Source organism: Heptranchias perlo, chromosome 9 (assembly GCF_035084215.1).
Source record: "Heptranchias perlo isolate sHepPer1 chromosome 9, sHepPer1.hap1, whole genome shotgun sequence".
Lineage (NCBI taxonomy): Eukaryota > Metazoa > Chordata > Chondrichthyes > Hexanchiformes > Hexanchidae > Heptranchias > Heptranchias perlo.
In genome coordinates, this window is record NC_090333.1 from 75944031 (window position 1) to 75972000 (window position 27970).

The 27970-nt window shown below is 48.8% G+C and overlaps 1 protein-coding gene across 1 annotated transcript in view; it reads right to left on the reverse strand.

The window, feature by feature from the left end:
* Positions 1-27970, reverse strand: part of LOC137324929 (ADAMTS-like protein 2) — a 330648-nt gene that overhangs the window by 188757 nt on the left and 113921 nt on the right. The window contains exon 15 of the mRNA XM_067989619.1: positions 27236-27391. Coding sequence (XP_067845720.1) covers positions 27236-27391 — 156 coding nt within the window. The remainder of the gene's footprint in view (positions 1-27235; positions 27392-27970) is intronic.

Genomic DNA, 27970 nt, shown 5'->3' on the forward strand with positions numbered 1-27970 from the left:
GTGTCAATGTCAGTGTGGGGTGAGAGTGTCTCTGTGTCAATGTCAGTGTGGGGTGAGAGTGTCTGTGTGTTAATGTCAGTGTGGGGTGAGAGTGTCCCTGTGTTAATGTCAGTGTGGGGTGAGAGTGTCCCTGTGTTAATGTCAATGTGGGGTGAGAGTGTCTGTGTGTTAATGTCAGTGTGGGGTCAGAGTGTCTGTGTGTTAATGTCAGTGTGGGGTGAGAGTGTCTGTGTGTTAATGTCATTGTGGGGTGAGAGTGTCTGTGTGTTAATGTCAGTGTGGGGTGAGAGTGTCACTGTGTTAATGTCAGTGTGGGGTGAGAGAGTCTGTGTGTTAATGTCAGTGTGGGGTGAGAGTGTCTGTATGTTAATGTCAGTGTGGGGTGAGAGTGTCTCTGTGTTAATGTCAGAGTGGGGTGAGAGTGTCTGTGTGTTAATGTCAGTGTGGGGTGAGAGTGTCTCTGTGTTAATGTCAGTGTGGGGTGAGAGTGTCTGTGTGTTAATGTCAGTGTGGGGTGAGAGTGTCAGTGTGTCAATGTCAGTGTGGGGTGAAAGTGTCTCCGTGTTAATGTCAGTGTGGGGTGAGAGTGTCTCTGTGTTAATGTCAGTGTGGGGTGAGAGTGTCCCTGTGTTAATGTCAGTGTGGGGTGAGAGTGGCCCTGTGTTAATGTCAGTGTGGGGTGAGAGTGTCTGTGTGTTAATATCGGTGTGGGGTGACAGTGTCTGTGTGTTAATGTCAGGGTGGGGTGAGAGTGTCTCAGTTGATCTCAGTGTGGGGTGAGAGTGTGTCTGTGTTAATGTCAGTGTGGGGTGAGAGTGTGTCTGTGTTGATGTCAGTGTGGGGTGAGAGTGTCTGTGTGTTAATGTCAGTGTGGGGTGAGAGTGTCAGTCTCGGGTGAGAGTGTCTGTGTGTTCATGTCAGTGTGGGGTGAGAGTGTCTGTCTTTTAATGTCAGTGTGGGGTGAGAGTGTCTGTGTGTTAATGTCAGTGTGGGGTGAGAGTGTCAGTCTCGGGTGAGAGATTCTGTGCGCAAATGTCAGTGTGGGGTGAGAGTGTCTCTGTGTGGTAATGTCAGTGTGGGGTGAGAGTGTCTCTGTGTTAATGTCAGTGTGGGGTGAGAGTGTCTGTGTGTTAATGTCAGTGTGGGGTGAGAGTGTCTGTGTGTTAATGTCAGTGTGGGGGGAGAGTGTCCCGGTGTTAATGTCAGTATGGGGTGAGAGTGTCTCTGTGTTAATGTCAGTTTCGGGTGAGAATGTCAGTGTGGGGTGAGAGAGTCTCTGTGTTAATGTCAGTGTGGAGTGAGAGTGTCTGTGTGTTACTGTCAGTGTGGGGTGAGAGTGTCTCTGTGTTAATGTCAGTGTGGGGTGAGACTGTCTGTTGATGTCAGTGTGGGGTGAGAGTGTCTGTGTGTTAATGTCAGTGTGGGGTGAGAGTGCCTGTGTGTTAATGTCAGTGTGGGGTGAGTGTGTCTGTGTGTTAATGTCAGTGTGGGGTGAGAGTGCCTTTGTGTTAATGTCAGTGTGGGGTGAGAGTGTCTGTGTGTTACTGTCAGTGTGGGGTGAGAGTGTCAGTCTGGGGTGAGAGTGTCTCTGTGTGGTATTGTCAGTGTGGGGTGAGAGTGTCTCTGTGTTCATGTCAGTGTGGGGTGAGAGTGTCTGTGTGTTAATGTCAGTGTGGGGTGAGAGTGTCCCGGTGTTAATGTCAGTATGGGGTGAGAGTGTCTCTGTGTTAATGTCAGTTTCGGGTGAGAATGTCAGTGTGGGGTGAGAGAGTCTCTGTGTTAATGTCAGTGTGGGGTGAGAGTGTCTGTGAGTTACTGTCAGTGTGGGGTGAGAGTGTCTCTGTGTAAATGTCAGTGTGGGGTGAGAGAGTCTCTGTGTTTATGTCAGTGTGGGGTGAGAATGTCTGTACGTTAATGTCAGTGTGGTGTGAGACTGTCTGTGTGTTAATGCCAGTGTGGGGTGAGAGTGTCTGTGTGTTCATGTCAGTGTGGGGTGAGAGTGTCTGTGTGTTAATGTCAGTGTGGGGTGAGAGTGTCTCTGTGTTAATGTCAGTGTGGGGTGAGAGTGTCTCTGTGTTGACGTCAGTGTGGGGTGAGAGGGTCTTTGTGTTAATGTCAGTGTGGGGTGAGGCTGTCACTGTGTTCATGTCAGTGTGGGGTGAGAGTGTCTGTGTGTTAATGTCAGTGTGGGGTGAGAGAGTTTGTATGTTAATGTCAGTGTGGGGTGAGAATGTCTGTACGTTAATGTCAGTGTGGGTTGAGAGTGTCTCAGTGTTAATGTCAGTGTGGGGTGAGAGTGTCTCAGTGTTAATGTCAGTGTGGGGTGATAGAGTCTGTGTGTTACTGTCAGTGTGGGGTGAGAGTGTCAGTCTGGGGTGAGAGTGTCTCTGTGTGTCAATGTCAGTGTGGTGTGAGAGTGTCTGTGTGTTAATGTCAGTGTGGGGTGAGAGTGTCTCAGTGTTAATGTCAGTGTGGGGTGATAGTGTCTGTGTGTTACTGTCAGTGTGGGGTGAGAGTGTCAGTGTGGGGTGAGAGTGTCTCTGTGTGTCAATGTCAGTGTGGGGTGAGAGTGTCTGTGTGTCAATGTCAGTGTGGGTTGAGAGTGTCTCAGTGTTAATGTCAGTGTGGGGTGATAGTGTCTGTGTGTTACTGTCAGTGTGGGGTGAGAGTGTCAGTGTGGGGTGAGAGTGTCTCTGTGTGTTAATGTCAGTGTGGGGTGAGAGTGTCTGTGTGTTAATGTCAGTGTGGGGTGAGAGTGTCTCTGTTGATGTCAGTGTGGGGTGAGAGTGTCTCTGTGTGTCAATGTCAGTGTGGGGTGAGAGTGTCTGTGTGTTAATGTTTGTGTGGGGTGAGATTGTCTGTCTGATAGTCAGTCTGGGGGGAGAGTGTCTGTGTGTTAATGTCAGTGTGGGGTGAGAGTGTCTCTGTTGATGTCAGTGTGGGGTGAGAGTGTCACTGTGTTAATGTCAGTGTGGGGTGAGAGTGTCTCTGTGTTAATGTCAGTGTGGGGTGAGAGTGTCTGTGTGTTAATGTCAGTGTGGGGTGAGAGAGTCTGTGCGTTAACGTCAGTGGGGGTGAGAGTGTCTCGTGTCAATGTCAGTCTGGGGTGAGAGTGTCTGTGTGTTAATGTCAGTGTGGGGGGAAGAGTGTCTGTGTGTTAATGTCAGTGTGGGGGGAAGAGTGTCTGTGTGTTATTGTCACTGTGGGGTGAGAGTGTCTGGGTGTTAATATCAGTGTGGGGTGAGAGCGTCTGTGTGTTACTGTCAGTGTGGGGTGAGTGTGTCTCTGTGTGTTAATGTCAGTGTGGGGTGAGAGTGTCTGTGTGTTAATGTCAGTCTGGGGTGAGAGTGTCTGTGTGTTAATGTCAGTGTGGGGTGAGAGTGTCTGTGTGTTAATGTCAGTGTGGGGTGAGAGTGTCTCTGTTGATGTCAGTGTGGGGTTAGAGTGTCTCTGTGTGTCAATGTCAGTGTGGGGTGAGAGTGTCTGTGTGTTAATGTTTGTGTGGGGTGAGATTGTCTGTCTGATAGTCAGTCTGGGGGGAGAGTGTCTGTGTGTTAATGTCAGTGTGGGGTGAGAGTGTCTCTGTTGATGTCAGTGTGGGGTGAGAGTGTCACTGTGTTAATGTCAGTGTGGGGTGAGAGTGTCTCTGTGTTAATGTCAGTGTGGGGTGAGAGTGTCTGTGTGTTAATGTCAGTGTGGGGTGAGAGAGTCTGTGCGTTAACGTCAGTGGGGGTGAGAGTGTCTCGTGTCAATGTCAGTCTGGGGTGAGAGTGTCTGTGTGTTAATGTCAGTGTGGGGGGAAGAGTGTCTGTGTGTTAATGTCAGTGTGGGGTGAGAGTGTCTGTGTGTTAATGTCAGTGTGGGGTGAGAGTGTCTGTATGTTAATGTCAGTGTGGGGTGAGAGTGTCTCTGTGTTAATGTCAGAGTGGGGTGAGAGTGTCTGTGTGTTAATGTCAGTGTGGGGTGAGAGTGTCTCTGTGTTAATGTCAGTGTGGGGTGAGAGTGTCTGTGTGTTAATGTCAGTGTGGGGTGAGAGTGTCAGTGTGTCAATGTCAGTGTGGGGTGAAAGTGTCTCCGTGTTAATGTCAGTGTGGGGTGAGAGTGTCTCTGTGTTAATGTCAGTGTGGGGTGAGAGTGTCCCTGTGTTAATGTCAGTGTGGGGTGAGAGTGGCCCTGTGTTAATGTCAGTGTGGGGTGAGAGTGTCTGTGTGTTAATATCGGTGTGGGGTGACAGTGTCTGTGTGTTAATGTCAGGGTGGGGTGAGAGTGTCTCAGTTGATCTCAGTGTGGGGTGAGAGTGTGTCTGTGTTAATGTCAGTGTGGGGTGAGAGTGTGTCTGTGTTGATGTCAGTGTGGGGTGAGAGTGTCTGTGTGTTAATGTCAGTGTGGGGTGAGAGTGTCAGTCTCGGGTGAGAGTGTCTGTGTGTTCATGTCAGTGTGGGGTGAGAGTGTCTGTCTTTTAATGTCAGTGTGGGGTGAGAGTGTCTGTGTGTTAATGTCAGTGTGGGGTGAGAGTGTCAGTCTCGGGTGAGAGATTCTGTGCGCAAATGTCAGTGTGGGGTGAGAGTGTCTCTGTGTGGTAATGTCAGTGTGGGGTGAGAGTGTCTCTGTGTTAATGTCAGTGTGGGGTGAGAGTGTCTGTGTGTTAATGTCAGTGTGGGGTGAGAGTGTCTGTGTGTTAATGTCAGTGTTGGGGGAGAGTGTCCCGGTGTTAATGTCAGTATGGGGTGAGAGTGTCTCTGTGTTAATGTCAGTTTCGGGTGAGAATGTCAGTGTGGGGTGAGAGAGTCTCTGTGTTAATGTCAGTGTGGAGTGAGAGTGTCTGTGTGTTACTGTCAGTGTGGGGTGAGAGTGTCTCTGTGTTAATGTCAGTGTGGGGTGAGAGTGTCTGTTGATGTCAGTGTGGGGTGAGAGTGTCTGTGTGTTAATGTCAGTGTGGGGTGAGAGTGCCTGTGTGTTAATGTCAGTGTGGGGTGAGAGTGTCTGTGTGTTAATGTCAGTGTGGGGTGAGTGTGTCTGTGTGTTAATGTCAGTGTGGGGTGAGAGTGCCTTTGTGTTAATGTCAGTGTGGGGTGAGAGTGTCTGTGTGTTACTGTCAGTGTGGGGTGAGAGTGTCAGTCTGGGGTGAGAGTGTCTCTGTGTGGTATTGTCAGTGTGGGGTGAGAGTGTCTCTGTGTTCATGTCAGTGTGGGGTGAGAGTGTCTGTGTGTTAATGTCAGTGTGGGGTGAGAGTGTCCCGGTGTTAATGTCAGTATGGGGTGAGAGTGTCTCTGTGTTAATGTCAGTTTCGGGTGAGAATGTCAGTGTGGGGTGAGAGAGTCTCTGTGTTAATGTCAGTGTGGGGTGAGAGTGTCTGTGAGTTACTGTCAGTGTGGGGTGAGAGTGTCTCTGTGTAAATGTCAGTGTGGGGTGAGTGAGTCTCTGTGTTAATGTCAGTCTGGGGTGAGAGTGTCTGTGTGTTAATGTCAGGGTTGGTTGAGAGTGTCACTGCGTTCATGTCAGTGTTGGGTGAGAGTGTCTCAGTGTTAATGTCAGTGTGGGGTGAGAGAGTCTGTGTGTTTATGTCAGTGTGGGGTGAGAATGTCTGTACGTTAATGTCAGTGTGGTGTGAGACTGTCTGTGTGTTAATGCCAGTGTGGGGTGAGAGTGTCTGTGTGTTCATGTCAGTGTGGGGTGAGAGTGTCTGTGTGTTAATGTCAGTGTGGGGTGAGAGTGTCTCTGTGTTAATGTCAGTGTGGGGTGAGAGTGTCTCTGTGTTGACGTCAGTGTGGGGTGAGAGGGTCTTTGTGTTAATGTCAGTGTGGGGTGAGGCTGTCACTGTGTTCATGTCAGTGTGGGGTGAGAGTGTCTGTGTGTTAATGTCAGTGTGGGGTGAGAGAGTTTGTATGTTAATGTCAGTGTGGGGTGAGAATGTCTGTACGTTAATGTCAGTGTGGGTTGAGAGTGTCTCAGTGTTAATGTCAGTGTGGGGTGAGAGTGTCTCAGTGTTAATGTCAGTGTGGGGTGATAGTGTCTGTGTGTTACTGTCAGTGTGGGGTGAGAGTGTCAGTCTGGGGTGAGAGTGTCTCTGTGTGTCAATGTCAGTGTGGTGTGAGAGTGTCTGTGTGTTAATGTCAGTGTGGGGTGAGAGTGTCTCAGTGTTAATGTCAGTGTGGGGTGATAGTGTCTGTGTGTTACTGTCAGTGTGGGGTGAGAGTGTCAGTGTGGGGTGAGAGTGTCTCTGTGTGTCAATGTCAGTGTGGGGTAAGAGTGTCTGTGTGTCAATGTCAGTGTGGGTTGAGAGTGTCTCAGTGTTAATGTCAGTGTGGGGTGATAGTGTCTGTGTGTTACTGTCAGTGTGGGGTGAGAGTGTCAGTGTGGGGTGAGAGTGTCTCTGTGTGTTAATGTCAGTGTGGGGTGAGAGTGTCTGTGTGTTAATGTCAGTGTGGGGTGAGAGTGTCTCTGTTGATGTCAGTGTGGGGTGAGAGTGTCTCTGTGTGTCAATGTCAGTGTGGGGTGAGAGTGTCTGTGTGTTAATGTTTGTGTGGGGTGAGATTGTCTGTCTGATAGTCAGTCTGGGGGGAGAGTGTCTGTGTGTTAATGTCAGTGTGGGGTGAGAGTGTCTCTGTTGATGTCAGTGTGGGGTGAGAGTGTCACTGTGTTAATGTCAGTGTGGGGTGAGAGTGTCTCTGTGTTAATGTCAGTGTGGGGTGAGAGTGTCTGTGTGTTAATGTCAGTGTGGGGTGAGAGAGTCTGTGCGTTAACGTCAGTGGGGGTGAGAGTGTCTCGTGTCAATGTCAGTCTGGGGTGAGAGTGTCTGTGTGTTAATGTCAGTGTGGGGGGAAGAGTGTCTGTGTGTTAATGTCAGTGTGGGCTGAGAGTGTCTGTGTGTTATTGTCACTGTGGGGTGAGAGTGTCTGGGTGTTAATATCAGTGTGGGGTGAGAGCGTCTGTGTGTTACTGTCAGTGTGGGGTGAGTGTGTCTCTGTGTGTTAATGTCAGTGTGGGGTGAGAGTGTCTGTGTGTTAATGTCAGTCTGGGGTGAGAGTGTCTGTGTGTTAATGTCAGTGTGGGGTGAGAGTGTCTGTGTGTTAATGTCAGTGTGGGGTGAGAGTGTCTCTGTTGATGTCAGTGTGGGGTGAGAGTGTCTCTGTGTGTCAATGTCAGTGTGGGGTGAGAGTGTCTGTGTGTTAATGTTTGTGTGGGGTGAGATTGTCTGTCTGATAGTCAGTCTGGGGGGAGAGTGTCTGTGTGTTAATGTCAGTGTGGGGTGAGAGTGTCTCTGTTGATGTCAGTGTGGGGTGAGAGTGTCACTGTGTTAATGTCAGTGTGGGGTGAGAGTGTCTCTGTGTTAATGTCAGTGTGGGGTGAGAGTGTCTGTGTGTTAATGTCAGTGTGGGGTGAGAGAGTCTGTGCGTTAATGTCAGTGGGGGTGAGAGTGTCTAGTGTCAATGTCAGTCTGGGGTGAGAATGTCTGTGTGTTAATGTCAGTGTGGGGGGAAGAGTGTCTGTGTGTTAATGCCAGTGTGGGCTGAGAGTGTCTGTGTGTTATTGTCACTGTGGGGTGAGAGTGTCTGGGTGTTAATATCAGTGTGGGGTGAGAGCGTCTGTGTGTTACTGTCAGTGTGGGGTGAGTGTGTCTCTGTGTTGACGTCAGTGTGGGGCAAGAGTGTCTCTCTGTGTTAATGTCGGTGTGGGGTGTGAATGTCAGTGTCGGGTGAGAGTGTCTGTGTGTTACTGTCAGTGTGGGGTGAGAGTGTCCCTGTGTTAATGTCAGTGTGGGGTGAGTGTCTGCATATTAATGTCAGTGTGGGGTGAGAGTGTCTCTGTGTCAATGTCAGTGTGGGGTGAGAGTGTCTCTGTGTCAATGTCAGTGTGGGGTGAGAGTGTCTGTGTGTTAATGTCAGTGTGGGGTGAGAGTGTCCCTGTGTTAATGTCAGTGTGGGGTGAGAGTGTCCCTGTGTTAATGTCAATGTGGGGTGAGAGTGTCTGTGTGTTAATGTCAGTGTCGGATGAGAGTGTCTGTGTGTTAATGTCAGTGTGGGGTGAGAGAGTTTGTATGTTGATGTCAGTGTGGGGTGAGAATGTCTGTACGTTAATGTCAGTGCGGGGTGAGATTGTCCCTGTGTTAATGTCAGTGTGGGGTGAGAGTGTCTGTGTGTTAATGTCACTGTCGGGTGAGAGAGTCACTGTGTTAATGTCAGTGTGGGGTGAGAGTGTCTGTGTGTTACTGTCAGTGGGGGTGAGAGTGTCTGAGTGTCAATGTCAGTGTGGGGTGAGATTGTCTCTGTGCAAATGTCAGTCTGGGGTGAGAGTGTCTGTGTGTTAATGTCAGTGTGGGGTGAGTGTGTCTCTGTGTTGACGTCAGTGTGGGGCAAGAGTGTCTCTCTGTGTTAATGTCGGTGTGGGGTGAGAATGTCAGTGTTGGGTGAGAGTGTCTCTGTGTCAATGTCAGTGTGGGGTGAGAGTGTCTCTGTGTCAATGTCAGTGTGGGGTGAGAGTGTCTGTGTGTTAATGTCAGTGTGGGGTGAGAGTGTCCCTGTGTTAATGTCAGTGTGGGGTGAGAGTGTCCCTGTGTTAATGTCAATGTGGGGTGAGAGTGTCTGTGTGTTAATGTCAGTGTGGGGTCAGAGTGTCTGTGTGTTAATGTCAGTGTGGGGTGAGAGTGTCTGTGTGTTAATGTCATTGTGGGGTGAGAGTGTCTGTGTGTTAATGTCAGTGTGGGGTGAGAGTGTCACTGTGTTAATGTCAGTGTGGGGTGAGAGTGTCTGTGTGTTAATGTCAGTGTGGGGTGAGAGTGTCTGTATGTTAATGTCAGTGTGGGGTGAGAGTGTCTCTGTGTTAATGTCAGAGTGGGGTGAGAGTGTCTGTGTGTTAATGTCAGTGTGGGGTGAGAGTGTCTCTGTGTTAATGTCAGTGTGGGGTGAAAGTGTCTCCGTGTTAATGTCAGTGTGGGGTGAGAGTGTCTCTGTGTTAATGTCAGTGTGGGGTGAGAGTGTCTGTGTGTTAATGTCAGTGTGGGGTGAGAGTGTCAGTGTGTCAATGTCAGTGTGGGGTGAAAGTGTCTCCGTGTTAATGTCAGTGTGGGGTGAGAGTGTCTCTGTGTTAATGTCAGTGTGGGGTGAGAGTGTCCCTGTGTTAATGTCAGTGTGGGGTGAGAGTGGCCCGGTGTTAATGTCAGTGTGGGGTGAGAGTGTCTGTGTGTTAATATCGGTGTGGGGTGACAGTGTCTGTGTGTTAATGTCAGGGTGGGGTGAGAGTGTCTCAGTTGATCTCAGTGTGGGGTGAGAGTGTGTCTGTGTTAATGTCAGTGTGGGGTGAGAGTGTGTCTGTGTTGATGTCAGTGTGGGGTGAGAGTGTCTGTGTGTTAATGTCAGTGTGGGGTGAGAGTGTCAGTCTCGGGTGAGAGTGTCTGTGTGTTCATGTCAGTGTGGGGTGAGAGTGTCTGTCTTTTAATGTCAGTGTGGGGTGAGAGTGTCTGTGTGTTAATGTCAGTGTGGGGTGAGAGTGTCAGTCTCGGGTGAGAGATTCTGTGCGCAAATGTCAGTGTGGGGTGAGAGTGTCTCTGTGTGGTAATGTCAGTGTGGGGTGAGAGTGTCTCTGTGTTAATGTCAGTGTGGGGTGAGAGTGTCTGTGTGTTAATGTCAGTGTGGGGTCAGAGTGTCTGTGTGTTAATGTCAGTGTGGGGGGAGAGTGTCCCGGTGTTAATGTCAGTATGGGGTGAGAGTGTCTCTGTGTTAATGTCAGTTTCGGGTGAGAATGTCAGTGTGGGGTGAGAGAGTCTCTGTGTTAATGTCAGTGTGGAGTGAGAGTGTCTGTGAGTTACTGTCAGTGTGGGGTGAGAGTGTCTCTGTGTTAATGTCAGTGTGGGGTGAGAGTGTCTGTTGATGTCAGTGTGGGGTGAGAGTGTCCGCGTGTTAATGTCAGTGTGGGGTGAGAGTGTCTGTGTGTTAATGTCAGTGTGGGGTGAGAGTGCCTGTGTGTTAATGTCAGTGTGGGGTGAGAGTGTCTGTGTGTTAATGTCAGTGTGGGGTGAGTGGGTCTGTGTGTTAATGTCAGTGTGGGGTGAGAGTGCCTTTGTGTTAATGTCAGTGTGGGGTGAGAGTGTCTGTGTGTTACTGTCAGTGTGGGGTGAGAGTGTCAGTCTGGGGTGAGAGTGTCTCTGTGTTCATGTCAGTGTGGGGTGAGAGTGTCTGTGTGTTAATGTCAGTGTGGGGTGAGAGTGTCCCGGTGTTAATGTCAGTATGGGGTGAGAGTGTCTCTGTGTTAATGTCAGTTTCGGGTGAGAATGTCAGTGTGGGGTGAGAGAGTCTCTGTGTTAATGTCAGTGTGGGGTGAGAGTGTCTGTGAGTTACTGTCAGTGTGGGGTGAGAGTGTCTCTGTGTAAATGTCAGTGTGGGGTGAGTGAGTCTCTGTGTTAATGTCAGTCTGGGGTGAGAGTGTCTGTGTGTTAATGTCAGGGTTGGTTGAGAGTGTCACTGCGTTCATGTCAGTGTTGGGTGAGAGTGTCTCAGTGTTAATGTCAGTGTGGGGTGAGAGAGTCTGTGTGTTTATGTCAGTGTGGGGTGAGAGTGTCTGTGTGTTAATGTCAGTGTGGGGTGAGAGTGTCTGTGTGTTAATGCCAGTGTGGGGTGAGAGTGTCTGTGTGTTAATGCCAGTGTGGGGTGAGAGTGTCTGTGTGTTCATGTCAGTGTGGGGTGAGAGTGTCTGTGTGTTAATGTCAGTGTGGGGTGAGAGTGTCTCTGTGTTAATGTCAGTGTGGGGTGAGAGTGTCTCTGTGTTGACGTCAGTGTGGGGTGAGAGGGTCTTTGTGTTAATGTCAGTGTGGGGTGAGGCTGTCACTGTGTTCATGTCAGTGTGGGGTGAGAGTGTCTGTGTGTTAATGTCAGTGTGGGGTGAGAGAGTTTGTATGTTAATGTCAGTGTGGGGTGAGAATGTCTGTACGTTAATGTCAGTGTGGGTTGAGAGTGTCTCAGTGTTAATGTCAGTGTGGGGTGAGAGTGTCTCAGTGTTAATGTCAGTGTGGGGTGATAGTGTCTGTGTGTTACTGTCAGTGTGGGGTGAGAGTGTCAGTCTGGGGTGAGAGTGTCTCTGTGTGTCAATGTCAGTGTGGTGTGAGAGTGTCTGTGTGTTAATGTCAGTGTGGGGTGAGAGTGTCTCAGTGTTAATGTCAGTGTGGGGTGATAGTGTCTGTGTGTTACTGTCAGTGTGGGGTGAGAGTGTCAGTGTGGGGTGAGAGTGTCTCTGTGTGTCAATGTCAGTGTGGGGTGAGAGTGTCTGTGTGTCAATGTCAGTGTGGGTTGAGAGTGTCTCAGTGTTAATGTCAGTGTGGGGTGATAGTGTCTGTGTGTTACTGTCAGTGTGGGGTGAGAGTGTCAGTGTGGGGTGAGAGTGTCTCTGTGTGTTAATGTCAGTGTGGGGTGAGAGTGTCTGTGTGTTAATGTCAGTGTGGGGTGAGAGTGTCTCTGTTGATGTCAGTGTGGGGTGAGAGTGTCTCTGTGTGTCAATGTCAGTGTGGGGTGAGAGTGTCTGTGTGTTAATGTTTGTGTGGGGTGAGATTGTCTGTCTGATAGTCAGTCTGGGGGGAGAGTGTCTGTGTGTTAATGTCAGTGTGGGGTGAGAGTGTCTCTGTTGATGTCAGTGTGGGGTGAGAGTGTCACTGTGTTAATGTCAGTGTGGGGTGAGAGTGTCTCTGTGTTAATGTCAGTGTGGGGTGAGAGTGTCTGTGTGTTAATGTCAGTGTGGGGTGAGAGAGTCTGTGCGTTAACGTCAGTGGGGGTGAGAGTGTCTCGTGTCAATGTCAGTCTGGGGTGAGAGTGTCTGTGTGTTAATGTCAGTGTGGGGGGAAGAGTGTCTGTGTGTTAATGTCAGTGTGGGCTGAGAGTGTCTGTGTGTTATTGTCACTGTGGGGTGAGAGTGTCTGGGTGTTAATATCAGTGTGGGGTGAGAGCGTCTGTGTGTTACTGTCAGTGTGGGGTGAGTGTGTCTCTGTGTGTTAATGTCAGTGTGGGGTGAGAGTGTCTGTGTGTTAATGTCAGTGTGGGGTGAGAGTGTCTGTGTGTTAATGTCAGTGTGGGGTGAGAGTGTCTCTGTTGATGTCAGTGTGGGGTGAGAGTGTCTCTGTGTGTCAATGTCAGTGTGGGGTGAGAGTGTCTGTGTGTTAATGTTTGTGTGGGGTGAGATTGTCTGTCTGATAGTCAGTCTGGGGGGAGAGTGTCTGTGTGTTAATGTCAGTGTGGGGTGAGAGTGTCTCTGTTGATGTCAGTGTGGGGTGAGAGTGTCACTGTGTTAATGTCAGTGTGGGGTGAGAGTGTCTCTGTGTTAATGTCAGTGTGGGGTGAGAGTGTCTGTGTGTTAATGTCAGTGTGGGGTGAGAGAGTCTGTGCGTTAATGTCAGTGGGGGTGAGAGTGTCTAGTGTCAATGTCAGTCTGGGGTGAGAATGTCTGTGTGTTAATGTCAGTGTGGGGGGAAGAGTGTCTGTGTGTTAATGCCAGTGTGGGCTGAGAGTGTCTGTGTGTTATTGTCACTGTGGGGTGAGAGTGTCTGGGTGTTAATATCAGTGTGGGGTGAGAGCGTCTGTGTGTTACTGTCAGTGTGGGGTGAGTGTGTCTCTGTGTTGACGTCAGTGTGGGGCAAGAGTGTCTCTCTGTGTTAATGTCGGTGTGGGGTGTGAATGTCAGTGTCGGGTGAGAGTGTCTGTGTGTTACTGTCAGTGTGGGGTGAGAGTGTCCCTGTGTTAATGTCAGTGTGGGGTGAGTGTCTGCATATTAATGTCAGTGTGGGGTGAGAGTGTCTCTGTGTCAATGTCAGTGTGGGGTGAGAGTGTCTCTGTGTCAATGTCAGTGTGGGGTGAGAGTGTCTGTGTGTTAATGTCAGTGTGGGGTGAGAGTGTCCCTGTGTTAATGTCAGTGTGGGGTGAGAGTGTCCCTGTGTTAATGTCAATGTGGGGTGAGAGTGTCTGTGTGTTAATGTCAGTGTCGGATGAGAGTGTCTGTGTGTTAATGTCAGTGTGGGGTGAGAGAGTTTGTATGTTGATGTCAGTGTGGGGTAAGAATGTCTGTACGTTAATGTCAGTGCGGGGTGAGATTGTCCCTGTGTTAATGTCAGTGTGGGTTGAGAGTGTCTCAGTGTTAATGTCAGTGTGGGGTGAGAGTGTCTCAGTGTTAATGTCAGTGTGGGGTGAGAGTGTCTCAGTGTTAATGTCAGTATGGGGTGATAGTGTCTGTGTGTTACTGTCAGTGTGGGGTGAGAGTGTCAGTCTGGGGTGAGAGTGTCTCTGTGTGTCAATGTCAGTGTGGTGTGAGAGTGTCTGTGTGTTAATGTCAGTGTGGGGTGAGAGTGTCTCAGTGTTAATGTCAGTGTGGGGTGATAGTGTCTGTGTGTTACTGTCAGTGTGGGGTGAGAGTGTCAGTGTGGGGTGAGAGTGTCTCTGTGTGTCAATGTCAGTGTGGGGTGAGAGTGTCTGTGTGTCAATGTCAGTGTGGGTTGAGAGTGTCTCAGTGTTAATGTCAGTGTGGGGTGATAGTGTCTGTGTGTTAATATCAGTGTGGGGTGATAGTGTCTGTGTGTTACTGTCAGTGTGGGTGAGAGTGTCAGTCTGGGGTGAGAGTGTCTCTGTGTGTTAATGTCAGTGTGGGGTGAGAGTGTCTGTGTGTTAATGTCAGTGTGGGGTGAGAGTGTCTCTGTGTTAATGTCAGTGTGGGGTGAGAGTGTCTGTGTGTTAATGTCAGTGAGGGGTGAGAAAGTCTGTACGTTAATGTCAGTGTGGGGTGAGAGTGTCTCAGTGTTAATGTCAGTGTGGGGTGATAGTGTCTGTGTGTTAATGTCAGTGTGGGGTGATAGTGTCTGTGTGTTAATGTCAGTGTGGGGTGAGAGTGTCTCTGTGTTAATGTCAGTGTGGGGTGAGAGTGTCTGTTGATGTCAGTGTGGGGTGAGAGTGTCTGTGTGTTAATGTCAGTGTGGGGTGAGAGTGTCTGTTGATGTCAGTGTGGGGTGAGAGTGTCCGCGTGTTAATGTCAGTGTGGGGTGAGAGTGTCTCTGTGTTAATGTCAGTGTGGGGTGAGAGTGCCTGTGTGTTAATGTCAGTGTGGGGTGAGAGTGTCTGTGTGTTAATGTCAGTGTGGGGTGAGAGTGTCTGTGTGTTAATGTCAGTGTGGGGTGAGAGTGTCTGTTGATGTCAGTGTGGGGTGAGAGTGTCTCTGTGTGGTAATGTCAGTGTGGGGTGAGAGTGTCTCTGTGTTAATGTCAGTGTGGGGTGAGAGTGTCTGTGTGTTAATGTCAGTGTGGGGTGAGAGTGTCTGTGTGTTAATGTCAGTGTGGGGGGAGAGTGTCCCGGTGTTAATGTCAGTATGGGGTGAGAGTGTCTCTGTGTTAATGTCAGTTTCGGGTGAGAATGTCAGTGTGGGGTGAGAGAGTCTCTGTGTTAATGTCAGTGTGGAGTGAGAGTGTCTGTTGATGTCAGTGTGGGGTGAGAGTGTCCGCGTGTTAATGTCAGTGTGGGGTGAGAGTGTCTGTGTGTTAATGTCAGTGTGGGGTGAGAGTGTCTGTTGATGTCAGTGTGGGGTGAGAGTGTCCGCGTGTTAATGTCAGTGTGGGGTGAGAGTGTCTGTGTGTTAATGTCAGTGTGGGGTGAGAGTGCCTGTGTGTTAATGTCAGTGTGGGGTGAGAGTGTCTGTGTGTTAATGTCAGTGTGGGGTGAGTGTGTCTGTGTGTTAATGTCAGTGTGGGGTGAGAGTGTCAGTCTGGGGTGAGAGTGTCTCTGTGTGGTATTGTCAGTGTGGGGTGAGAGTGTCTCTGTGTTCATGTCAGTGTGGGGTGAGAGTGTCTGTGTGTTAATGTCAGTGTGGGGTGAGAGTGTCCCGGTGTTAATGTCAGTATGGGGTGAGAGTGTCTCTGTGTTAATGTCAGTTTCGGGTGAGAATGTCAGTGTGGGGTGAGAGAGTCTCTGTGTTAATGTCAGTGTGGGGTGAGAGTGTCTGTGAGTTACTGTCAGTGTGGGGTGAGAGTGTCTCTGTGTAAATGTCAGTGTGGGGTGAGTGAGTCTCTGTGTTAATGTCAGTCTGGGGTGAGAGTGTCTGTGTGTTAATGTCAGGGTTGGTTGAGAGTGTCACTGCGTTCATGTCAGTGTTGGGTGAGAGTGTCTCAGTGTTAATGTCAGTGTGGGGTGAGAGAGTCTGTGTGTTTATGTCAGTGTGGGGTGAGAATGTCTGTACGTTAATGTCAGTGTGGTGTGAGACTGTCTGTGTGTTAATGCCAGTGTGGGGTGAGAGTGTCTGTGTGTTCATGTCAGTGTGGGGTGAGAGTGTCTGTGTGTTAATGTCAGTGTGGGGTGAGAGTGTCTCTGTGTTAATGTCAGTGTGGGGTGAGAGTGTCTCTGTGTTGACGTCAGTGTGGGGTGAGAGGGTCTTTGTGTTAATGTCAGTGTGGGGTGAGGCTGTCACTGTGTTCAAGTCAGTGTGGGGTGAGAGTGTCTGTGTGTTAATGTCAGTGTGGGGTGAGAGAGTTTGTATGTTAATGTCAGTGTGGGGTGAGAATGTCTGTACGTTAATGTCAGTGTGGGTTGAGAGTGTCTCACTGTTAATGTCAGTGTGGGGTGAGAGTGTCTCAGTGTTAATGTCAGTGTGGGGTGATAGTGTCTGTGTGTTACTGTCAGTGTGGGGTGAGAGTGTCAGTCTGGGGTGAGAGTGTCTCTGTGTGTCAATGTCAGTGTGGTGTGAGAGTGTCTGTGTGTTAATGTCAGTGTGGGGTGAGAGTGTCTCAGTGTTAATGTCAGTGTGGGGTGATAGTGTCTGTGTGTTACTGTCAGTGTGGGGTGAGAGTGTCAGTGTGGGGTGAGAGTGTCTCTGTGTGTCAATGTCAGTGTGGGGTGAGAGTGTCTGTGTGTCAATGTCAGTGTGGGTTGAGAGTGTCTCAGTGTTAATGTCAGTGTGGGGTGATAGTGTCTGTGTGTTACTGTCAGTGTGGGGTGAGAGTGTCAGTGTGGGGTGAGAGTGTCTCTGTGTGTTAATGTCAGTGTGGGGTGAGAGTGTCTGTGTGTTAATGTCAGTGTGGGGTGAGAGTGTCTCTGTTGATGTCAGTGTGGGGTGAGAGTGTCTCTGTGTGTCAATGTCAGTGTGGGGTGAGAGTGTCTGTGTGTTAATGTTTGTGTGGGGTGAGATTGTCTGTCTGATAGTCAGTCTGGGGGGAGAGTGTCTGTGTGTTAATGTCAGTGTGGGGTGAGAGTGTCTCTGTTGATGTCAGTGTGGGGTGAGAGTGTCACTGTGTTAATGTCAGTGTGGGGTGAGAGTGTCTCTGTGTTAATGTCAGTGTGGGGTGAGAGTGTCTGTGTGTTAATGTCAGTGTGGGGTGAGAGAGTCTGTGCGTTAACGTCAGTGGGGGTGAGAGTGTCTCGTGTCAATGTCAGTCTGGGGTGAGAGTGTCTGTGTGTTAATGTCAGTGTGGGGGGAAGAGTGTCTGTGTGTTAATGTCAGTGTGGGCTGAGAGTGTCTGTGTGTTATTGTCACTGTGGGGTGAGAGTGTCTGGGTGTTAATATCAGTGTGGGGTGAGAGCGTCTGTGTGTTACTGTCAGTGTGGGGTGAGTGTGTCTCTGTGTGTTAATGTCAGTGTGGGGTGAGAGTGTCTGTGTGTTAATGTCAGTCTGGGGTGAGAGTGTCTGTGTGTTAATGTCAGTGTGGGGTGAGAGTGTCTGTGTGTTAATGTCAGTGTGGGGTGAGAGTGTCTCTGTTGATGTCAGTGTGGGGTGAGAGTGTCTCTGTGTCTCAATGTCAGTGTGGGGTGAGAGTGTCTGTGTGTTAATGTTTGTGTGGGGTGAGATTGTCTGTCTGATAGTCAGTCTGGGGGGAGAGTGTCTGTGTGTTAATGTCAGTGTGGGGTGAGAGTGTCTCTGTTGATGTCAGTGTGGGGTGAGAGTGTCACTGTGTTAATGTCAGTGTGGGGTGAGAGTGTCTCTGTGTTAATGTCAGTGTGGGGTGAGAGTGTCTGTGTGTTAATGTCAGTGTGGGGTGAGAGAGTCTGTGCGTTAATGTCAGTGGGGGTGAGAGTGTCTAGTGTCAATGTCAGTCTGGGGTGAGAGTGTCTGTGTGTTAATGTCAGTGTGGGGGGAAGAGTGTCTGTGTGTTAATGTCAGTGTGGGCTGAGAGTGTCTGTGTGTTATTGTCACTGTGGGGTGAGAGTGTCTGGGTGTTAATATCAGTGTGGGGTGAGAGCGTCTGTGTGTTACTGTCAGTGTGGGGTGAGTGTGTCTCTGTGTTGACGTCAGTGTCGGGCAAGAGTGTCTCTCTGTGTTGATGTCGGTGTGGGGTGGGAATGTCAGTGTCGGGTGAGAGTGTCTGTGTGTTACTGTCAGTGTGGGGTGAGAGTGTCTGTGTGTTAATGTCAGTGTGGGGTGAGTGTGTCTGTGTGTTAATGTCAGTGTGGGGTGAGAGTGCCTTTGTGTTAATGTCAGTGTGGGGTGAGAGTGTCTGTGTGTTACTGTCAGTGTGGGGTGAGAGTGTCAGTCTGGGGTGAGAGTGTCTCTGTGTGGTATTGTCAGTGTGGGGTGAGAGTGTCTCTGTGTTCATGTCAGTGTGGGGTGAGAGTGTCTGTGTGTTAATGTCAGTGTGGGGTGAGAGTGTCTCTGTGTCAATGTCAGTGTGGGGTGAGAGTGTCTCTGTGTCAATGTCAGTGTGGGGTGAGAGTGTCTGTGTGTTAATGTCAGTGTGGGGTGAGAGTGTCCCTGTGTTAATGTCAGTGTGGGGTGAGAGTGTCCCTGTGTTAATGTCAATGTGGGGTGAGAGTGTCTGTGTGTTAATGTCAGTGTCGGATGAGAGTGTCTATGTGTTAATGTCAGTGTGGGGTGAGAGAGTTTGTATGTTAATGTCAGTGTGGGGTGAGAATGTCTGTACGTTAATGTCAGTGCGGGGTGAGATTGTCCCTGTGTTAATGTCAGTGTGGGTTGAGAGTGTCTCAGTGTTCATGTCAGTGTGGGGTGAGAGTGTCTCAGTGTTAATGTCAGTATGGGGTGATAGTGTCTGTGTGTTACTGTCAGTGTGGGGTGAGAGTGTCTCTTTGTTCCTGTCAGTTTGGGGTGAGAGTGTCTCAGTGTTAATGTCAGTGAGGGGTGAGAGCGTCTCTGTGTTAATTTCAGTGTCGGGTGAGAGTGTCTCCGTGTTAATGTCAGCGTTGGGTGAGAGTCTCTCTGTGTTTAATGTCAGTGTGGGGTAAGAGTGTCTGTCTGTTAATGTCAGTGTCGTGTGAGAGTGTCTCATTGTTAATGTCAGTGTGGGGTGAGAGTGTCTCTGTGTTTAATGTCAGTGTGGGGTGAGAGTGTCTCTGTGTATTAATGACAGCGTGTGGTGAGAGTGTCTGTGTGTTAATGCCAGTGTGGGGTGAGAGTGTCTGTGTGTTCCTGTCAGTTTGGGGTGAGAGTGTCTGTGTGTTAATTTCAGTATCGGGTGAGAGTGTCTCTGTGTTTATGTCAGTGTGGGGTGAGAGTGTCTCTGTGTTTAATGTCAGTGTGGGGTGAGAGTGTCTGTGTGTTAATGTCAGTGTGGGGTGAGAGTGTCTGTGTGTTAAAGTCAGTGTGGGGTGAGAGTGTCTGTGTGTTAATGTCAGTGTGGGGTGAGAGTGTCTGTGTGTTAATGTCAGTGTGGGGTGAGAGTGTCTGTGTGTTAATGTCAGTGAGGGGTGAGAGTGTCTGTGTGTTAATATCATTGTGGGGTGAGAGTGTCTGTGTGTTAAAGTCAGTGTGGGGTGAGAGTGTCTGTGGCTTAATGTCAGTGTGGGGTGAGAGTGTCTCTGTGTTAATGTCAGTGTGGGGTGCGAGTGTCTGTGTGTTAATGTCAGTGTGGGGTGAGAGTGTCTGTGTGTTAATGTCAGTGTGGGGTGAGAGTGTCTGTGTGTTAATGTCAGTGTGGGGTGAGAGTGTCTGTGTGTTAATATCATTGTGGGGTGAGAGCGTCTGTGTGTTAAAGTCAGTGTGGGGTGAGAGTGTCTGTGTGTTAATGTCAGTGTGGGGTGAGAGTGTCTGTGTGTTAATATCATTGTGGGGTGAGAGTGCCTGTCTGTTAATGTCAGTGTCGTGTGAGATTGTCTCATTGTTAATGTCAGTGTGGGGTGAGAGTGTCTCTGTGTTTCATGTCAGTGTGGGGTGAGAGTGTCTCTGTGTTCATGTCAGTGTGGGGTGAGAATGTCTCTTTGTTAATATCAGTGTGGGGTGAGAGTCTCTGTGTGTTAATGTCAGTGTGGGGTGAGAGTGTCTGTGTGTTAATGTCAGTGTGGGGTCAGAGTGTCTGTATGTTAATGTCAGTGTGGGGTGAGAGTGTCTCGATGTTAATGTCAGTGTGGGGTGAGAGTGTCTCTGTGTTAACATCAGTGTGGGGTGAGAGTGTCTTTGTGTTAATGTCAGTGTGGGGTGAGAGTGTCTCTGTGTTAATGTCAGTGTGGGGTGAGAGTGTCTGTGTGTTAATGTCAGTGTGGGGTGAGAGTGTCTCCGTGTTATTGTCAATGTGGGGTGAGAGTGTCTGTGTGTTAATGTCAGTGTGGGGTGAGAGTGTCTCTGTGTTAATGTCAGTGTGGGGTGAGAGTGCGTGTGTTAATGTCAGTGTTGGGTGAGAGTTCGTGTGTTCATGTCTGTGTGGGGTGAGAGTTTCTCTGTGTTAATGTCAGTGTGGGGTGAGAGTGTCCGTGTGTTGATATCAATGTGGGGTGAGAGTGTCTCTGTGTGTTAATGCCATTGTGTGGTGAGAGGGTCTCAGTGTTAATGTCAGTGTGGGATGAGAGTGTCTGTGTGTTTATGTCAGTGTCGGGTGTGAGTGTCTCTGTGTTAATGTCAGTGTGGGGTGAGAGTGTCTGTGTGTTTATGTCAGTGTCGGGTGTGAGTGTCTCTGTGTTAATGTCAGTGTGGGGTGAGAGTGTCTCTGTTTTAATGTCAGTGTGGGGTGAAAGTGTCTCTGTGTTAATGTCAGTGTGGGGTCAGAGTGTCTGTTAGTTAATGTCAGTGTCAGGTGAGAGTGTCTCTGTGTTAATGTCAATGTGGGGTGAGTGTCTGTGTGTTATTGTCAGTGTGTGGTCAGCGTTTCTGTGTGTTAATGTCAGTGTGGGGTGAGAGGGTCTGTGTGTTAATGTCAGTGTGGGGTGAGAGTGTCTCTGTGTCAATGTCAGTGTTGGGGGAGAGTGTCTGTGTGTTATTGTCAGTGTGGGGTGAGTGTGTCTGTGTGTTAATGTCAGTGTGGGGTGAGAGTGTCTGTGTGTTAATGTCAGTGTGGGGTGAGAGTGTCTGTGTGTTAAAGTCAGTGTGGGGTGAGAGTGTCTGTGTGTTAATATCATTGTGGGGTGAGAGTGTCTGTGTGTTAAAGTCAGTGTGTGGTGAGAGTGTCTGTGTGTTAATGTCAGTGTGGGGTGAGAGTGTCTGTGTGTTAATATCATTGTGGGGTGAGAGTGTCTGTGTGTTAAAGTCAGTGTGGGGTGAGAGTGTCTGTGTGTTAATGTCAGTGTGGGGTGAGAGTGTCTGTTTGTTAATATCATTGTGGGGTGAGAGTGTCTGTCTGTTCATGTCAGTGTCGTTTGAGATTGTCTCATTGTTAATGTCAGTGTGGGGTGAGAGTGTCTCTGTGTTTAATGTCAGTGTGGGGTGAGAGTGTCTCTGTGTTCATGTCAGTGTGGGGTGAGAATGTCTCTTTGTTAATATCAGTGTGGGGTGAGAGTCTCTGTGTGTTAATGTCAGTGTGGGGTGAGAGTGTCTGTGTGTTAGTGTCAGTGTGGGGTGAGAGTGTCTGTGTGTTAATATCATTGTGGGGTGAGAGTGTCTGTGTGTTAAAGTCAGTGTGGGGTGAGAGTGTCTGTGGCTTAATGTCAGTGTGGGGTGAGAGTGTCTGTGTGTTAATGTCAGTGTGGGGTGAGAGTGTCTCTGTGTTATTGTCAATGTGGGGTGAGAGTGTCTGTGTGTTAATGTCAGTGTGGGGTGAGAGTGTCTGTGTGTTAATATCATTGTGGGGTGAGAGTGCCTGTCTGTTAATGTCAGTGTCGTGTGAGATTGTCTCATTGTTAATGTCAGTGTGGGGTGAGAGTGTCTCTGTGTTTCATGTCAGTGTTGGGTGAGAGTGTCTCTGTGTTCATGTCAGTGTGGGGTGAGAGTTTCTCTGTGTTAATGTCAGTGTGGGGTGAGAGTGTCCGTGTGTTGATATCAATGTGGGGTGAGAGTGTCTCTGTGTTAATGTCAGTGTGGGGTGAGAGAGTCTCAGTGTTAATGTCAGTGTGGGATGAGAGTGTCTGTGTGTTTATGTCAGTGTCGGGTGTGAGTGTCTCTGTGTTAATGTCAGTGTGGGGTGAGAGTGTCTGTGTATTAATGTCAGTGTGGGGTGAGAGTGTCTCTGTGTTAATGTCAGTGTGGGGTGAGAGTGTCTGTGTGTTAATGTCAGTGTGGGATGAGAGTGTCTGTGTGTTTATGTCAGTGTCGGGTGTGAGTGTCTCTGTGTTAATGTCAGTGTGGGCTGAGAGTGTCTCTGTTTTAATGTCAGTGTGGGGTGAAAGTGTCTCTGTGTTAATGTCAGTGTGTCTGTTAGTTAATGTCAGTGTCAGGTGAGAGTGTCTCTGTGTTAATGTCAGTGTGGGGTGAGAGTGTCTCTGTATTAATGACAGTGTGGGGTGAGAGTGTCTCGATGTTAATGTCAGTATGGGGTGAGAGTGCGTGTGTTAATGTCAGTGTGGGGTGAGAGTGCGTGTGTTAATGTCAGTGTGGGATGAGAGTGTCTCTTTGTCAATGTCAGTGTGGGGTCAGAGTGTCTGTTTGTTGAAGTCAGTGAGGGGTGAGAGTGTCTCTGTGTTAATGCCATTGTGGGGTGAGAGTGTCTGTGTGTTAATGTCAGTGTGGGGTGAGAGTGTCTGTGTGTTAAAGTCAGTGTGGATTGAGAGTGTCTGTGTGTTAATATCATTGTGGGTGAGAGTGTCTGTCTGTTAATGTCAGTGTCGTGTGAGAGTGCGTGTGTTAATGTCAGTGTGGGGTGAGAGTTCGTGTGTTAATGTCAGTGTGGGGTGAGAGTGTCTCTGTGTTAATGTCAGTGTGGGGTGAGAGTGTCTGTGTGTTAATGTCAGTGTGGGATGAGAGTGTCTGTGTGTTTATGTCAGTGTCGGGTGTGAGTGTCTCTGTTTTAATGTCAGTGTGGGGTGAAAGTGTCTCTGTGTTAATGTCAGTGTGGGGTCAGAGTGTCTGTTAGTTAATGTCAGTGTCAGGTGAGAGTGTCTCTGTGTTAATGTCAATGTGGGGTGAGTGTCTGTGTGTTATTGTCAGTGTGGGGTGAGAGTGTCTGTGTGTTAATGTCAGTGTGGGGTGAGAGTGTCTGTGTGTTAATGTCAGTGTGGGGTGAGAGGGTCTGTGTGTTAATGTCAGTGTGGGGTGAGAGTGTCTCTGTGTCAATGTCAGTGTTGGGGGAGAGTGTCTGTGTGTTATTGTCAGTGTGGGGTGAGAGTGTCTGTGTGTTAATGTCAGTGTGGGGTGAGAGTGTCTGTGTGTTAATGTCAGTGTGGGGTGAGAGTGTCTGTGTGTTAATGTCAGTGTGGGGTGAGAGTGTCTGTGTGTTAATGTCAGTGTGGGGTGAGAGTGTCTGTGTGTTAATGTCAGTGTGGGGTGAGAGTGTCTGTGTGTTAATGTCAGTGTGGGGTGAGAGTGTCTGTGTGTTAAAGTCAGTGTGGGGTGAGAGTGTCTGTGTGTTAATGTCAGTGTGGGGTGAGAGTGTCTGTGTGTTAATATCATTGTGGGGTGAGAGTGTCTGTGTGTTAAAGTCAGTGTGGGGTGAGAGTGTCTGTGGCTTAATGTCAGTGTGGGGTGAGAGTGTCTGTGTGTTAATGTCAGTGTGGGGTGAGAGTGTCTGTGTGTTAATATCATTGTGGGGTGAGAGTGTCTGTCTGTTAATGTCAGTGTCGTGTGAGATTGTCTCATTGTTAATGTCAGTGTGGGGTGAGAGTGTCTCTGTGTTTAATGTCAGTGTGGGGTGAGAGTGTCTCTGTGTTCATGTCAGTGTGGGGTGAGAATGTCTCTTTGTTAATATCAGTGTGGGGTGAGAGTCTCTGTGTGTTAATGTCAGTGTGGGGTGAGAGTGTCTCTGTGTTAACATCAGTGCGGGGTGAGAGTGTCTCTGTGTTAATGTCAGTGTGGGGTGAGAGTGTCTCTGTGTTATTGTCAATGTGGGGTGAGAGTGTCTGTGTGTTAACATCAGTGTGGGGTGAGAGTGTCTCTGTGTTAATGTCAGTGTGGGGTGAGAGTGTCTCTGTGTTAATGTCAGTGTGGGGTGAGTGTGTCCCTGTGTTAATGTCAGTGTGGGGTGAGAGTGTTTCTGTGTTAATGTCAGTGTGGGGTGAGAGTGTCTGTGTGTTAATGTCAGTGTGGGGTGAGAGTGTCTGTGTGTTAATATCATTGTGGGGTGAGAGTGTCTGTGTGTTAAAGTCAGTGTGGGGTGAGAGTGTCTGTGGCTTAATGTCAGTGTGGGGTGAGAGTGTCTGTGTGTTAATGTCAGTGTGGGGTGAGAGTGTCTGTGTGTTAATATCATTGTGGGGTGAGAGTGTCTGTCTGTTAATGTCAGTGTCGTGTGAGATTGTCTCATTGTTAATGTCAGTGTGGGGTGAGAGTGTCTCTGTGTTTAATGTCAGTGTGGGGTGAGAGTGTCTCTGTGTTCATGTCAGTGTGGGGTGAGAATGTCTCTTTGTTAATATCAGTGTGGGGTGAGAGTCTCTGTGTGTTAATGTCAGTGTGGGGTGAGAGTGTCTCTGTGTTAACATCAGTGTGGGGTGAGAGTGTCTCTGTGTTAATGTCAGTGTGGGGTGAGAGTGTCTCTGTGTTATTGTCAATGTGGGGTGAGAGTGTCTGTGTGTTAACATCAGTGTGGGGTGAGAGTGTCTCTGTGTTAATGTCAGTGTGGGGTGAGAGTGTCTCTGTGTTATTGTCAATGTGGGGTGAGAGTGTCTGTGTGTTAATGTCAGTGTGGGGTGAGAGTGTCTGTGTGTTAATGTCAGTGTGGGGTGAGAGTGCGTGTGTTAATGTCAGTGTTGGGTGAGAGTTCGTGTGTTCATGTCTGTGTGGGGTGAGAGATTCTCTGTGTTAATGTCAGTGTGGGGTGAGAGTGTCCGTGTGTTGATATCAATGTGGGGTGAGAATGTCTCTGTGTGTTAATGCCATTGTGTGGTGAGAGGGTCTCTGTGTTAATGTCAGTGTGGGGTGAGAGTGTCTCTGTGTTATTGTCAATGTGGGGTGAGAGTGTCTGTGTGTTAATGTCAGTGTGGGGTGAGAGTGTCTCTGTGTTATTGTCAATGTGGGGTGAGAGTGTCTGTGTGTTAATGTCAGTGTGGGATGAGAGTGTCTGTGTGTTAATGTCAGTGTGGGGTGAGAGTGTCTCTGTGTTAATGTCAGTGTGGGGTGAGAGTGTCTGTGTGTTAATGTCAGTGTGGGATGAGAGTGTCTGTGTGTTTATGTCAGTGTCGGGTGTGAGTGTCTCTGTGTTAATGTCAGTGTGGGGTGAAAGTGTCTCTGTGTTAATGTCAGTGTGGGGTCAGAGTGTCTGTTAGTTAATGTCAGTGTCAGGTGAGAGTGTCTCTGTGTTAATGTCAATGTGGGGTGAGTATCTGTGTGTTATTGTCAGTGTGTGGTCAGCGTTTCTGTGTGTTAATGTCAGTGTGGGGTGAGAGGGTCTGTGTGTTAATGTCAGTGTGGGGTGAGAGTGTCTCTGTGTCAATGTCAGTGTTGGGGGAGAGTGTCTGTGTGTTATTGTCAGTGTGGGGTGAGAGTGTCTCTGTGTGTTAATGTCAGTGTGGGGTGAGAATGTCTCTGTGTTGATGTCAGTGTGGGGTGAGAGTGTCTCTGTATTAATGACAGTGTGGGGTGAGAGTGTCTCGATGTTAATGTCAGTATGGGGTGAGAGTGTCTCTGTGTTAATGTCAGTGTGGGGTGAGAGTGCGTGTGTTAATGTCAGTGTGGGGTGAGAGGGTCTGTGTGTTAATGTCAGTGTGGGGTGAGAGTGCGTGTGTTAATGTCAGTGTGGGGTGAGAGTTCGTGTGTTAATGTCAGTGTGGGGTGAGAGTGCGTGTGTTAATGTCAGTGTGGGGTGAGAGTGTCTCTGTGTTAATGTCAGTGTGGGGTGAGAGTGTCTGTGTGTTAATGCCATTGTGGGGTGAGAGTGTCTCTGTGTTAATGTCAGTGTGGGGTGAGAGTGTCTGTGTGTTAATGTCAGTGTGGGGTGAGAGTGCGTGTGTTAATGTCAGTGTGGGGTGAGAGTGTCTGTGTGTTAATGTCAGTGTGGGTTGAGAGTGTCTCTGTGTTTAATGTCAGTGTGGGGTGAGAGTGTCTGTGTGTTCATGACAGTGTGTGGTGAGAGTGTCTGTGTGTTAATGAAAGTGTGTGGTGAGAGTGTCTGTGTGTTAATGCCAGTGTGGGGTGAGAGTGTCTGTGTGTTAATGACAGTGTGGGGTGAGAGTGTCTGTGTGTTAACGTCAGTGTGGGGTGAGAGTGTCTGTGTGTTAACGTCAGTGTGGGGTGAGAGTGTCTCTTTGTTCCTGTCAGTTTGGGGTGAGAGTGTCTGTGTGTTAATTTCAGTGTCGGGTGAGAGTGTCTCTGTGTTTATGTCAGTGTGGGGTGAGAGTGTCTCTGTGTTTAATGTCAGTGTGGGGTGAGAGTGTCTGTGTGTTAATGTCAGTGTGGGGTGAGAGTGTCTGTGTGTTAATGTCAGTGTGGGGTGAGAGTGTCTGTGTGTTAATGTCAGTGTGGGGTGAGAGTGTCTGTGTGTTAATATCATTGTGGGGTGAGAGTGTCTGTGTGTTAAAGTCAGTGTGGGGTGAGAGTGTCTCTGTGTTTAATGTCAGTGTGGGGTGAGAGTGTCTCTGTGTTTAATGTCAGTGTGGGGTGAGAGTGTCTGTGTGTTAATGTCAGTGTGGGGTGAGAGTGTCTGTGTGTTAATATCATTGTGGGGTGAGAGTGTCTGTGTGTTAATGTCAGTGTGGGGTGAGAGTGTCTCTGTGTTTAATGTCAGTGTGGGGTGAGAGTGTCTGTGTGTTAATGTCAGTGTGGGGTGAGAGTGTCTGTGTGTTAATATCATTGTGGGGTGAGAGTGTCTGTGTGTTAAAGTCAGTGTGGGGTGAGAGTGTCTCTGTGTTAATGTCAGTGTGGGGTGAGAGTGTCTGTGTGTTAATATCATTGTGGGGTGAGAGTGTCTGTGTGTTAAAGTCAGTGTGGGGTGAGAGTGTCTGTGTGTTCATGTCAGTGTGGGGTGAGAGTGTCTGTGTGTTAATGTCAGTGTGGGGTGAGAGTGTCTGTGTGTTAATGTCAGTGTGGGGTGAGAGTGTCTGTGTGTTAATGTCAGTGTGGGGTGAGAGTGTCTGTGTGTTAATGTCAGTGTGGGGTGAGAGTGTCTGTGTGTTAATGTCAGTGTGGGGTGAGAGTGTCTGTGTGTTAATGTCAGTGTGGGGTGAGAGTGTCTGTGTGTTAATGTCAGTGTGGGGTGAGAGTGTCTGTGTGTTAATGTCAGTGTGGGGTGAGAGTGTCTCTGTGTTAATGTCAGTGTGGGGTGAGAGTGTCCCTGTGTTAATGTCAGTGTGGGGTGAGAGTGTCTGTGTGTTAATGTCAGTGTGGGGTGAGAGTGTCTGTGTGTTAATGTCAGTGTGGGGTGAGAGTGTCTGTGTGTTAATATCATTGTGGGGTGAGAGTGTCTGTGTGTTAAAGTCAGTGTGGGGTGAGAGTGTCTGTGTGTTAATGTCAGTGTGGGGTGAGAGTGTCTCTGTGTTAATGCCATTGTGGGGTGAGAGTGTCTGTGTGTTGGTGACAGTGTGGGGTGAGAGTCCGTGTGTTACTGTCAATGTGGGGTGAGAGTTTGTGTGTTAATGTCAGTGTGGGGTGAGTGTCCGTGTGTTACTGTCAGTGTGAGGTGAGAGTGTCTCTGTGTTAATGTCAGTGTGGGGTGAGAGTTTGTGTATTCATGACGTGGGGCGAAAGTATCTCTGATTTTGTGGTTCAAGATGATTATAAATTGCTCACGGTTGGGGTGTGGTCTCCGTCTCTTGACCGCTTAACCGTAATATATCCCAGTCATCAATACCTGGACACATTTTTATGTTTAAATCGCAGACAAATAGAAGGTTAAGAAGCTGACCTCATCAGTTTTCAGTCGATCACTGATTCATCAAGACATTGGCTGGAGAAAGTTTTTTTTTTGATTGCGGGGTCGGGGGATCATGGACACGGGGTTACTCTCTGAGCTCCCTACGATACATTAGATCGGAGACATGACTGCAGCACTTACTGGTCCCCAGTCGGATGCAGTCCAGCGACGGTCACACGGAGGGCCCATGCACTCCTTCTTGTTGCTTGGCTTGGCCAACTCATCGCACAGGTGAGATTCTACCGAGCAGCGCACCTCGCGTCTCATGATTCCTCTGGTGCCACACCTGGCAAAACACTAAGAGCAGAAGGACAGTTACTCGCTGGGCATGCTCCACACTGCCTTTGTTTCCAACTATCATTCGCTGAGGATTCGCACCCCTTTGAGGACTGAGTCCTGCACACAGATAAAGGTCCTGCAACCCATAAAACACTAAATTTAAGAAGCAGTGTGCTGGGAACATTAGGAACAGAAGGAGGCCATTCAGCCCCTCGAGCATGTTCTGCCATTCTATTGTATCATGGCTGATCTCAGTTCTCCCCAGCACAGTGCATTAGCCCTCTGTGCACTCAAGGGAGAAAGTTATTTTGTTAAAATATTTTTTAGTCAACTCTGACCTACAGTGCATGTAAAAGGAAGGACAGACAGTGAACAGAAGAGATATTTTTCTGCGGAAAGATTATTTTGCGATCACTGGTCCTTGATCCAAATCCCTTGATATCCTTACCTAACATTTCAATTGTCCCCCACCATCCTCAGCCTTTTGGGGAACACATTCCAGATTTCCATTACTCTTTGTGCAAAAAAGTGCTTCCTCATTTAGCTCCTGAATGGCTTCGCTCTAATTTTAAGGCTGTGTCCCCTTGTTCTAGATTC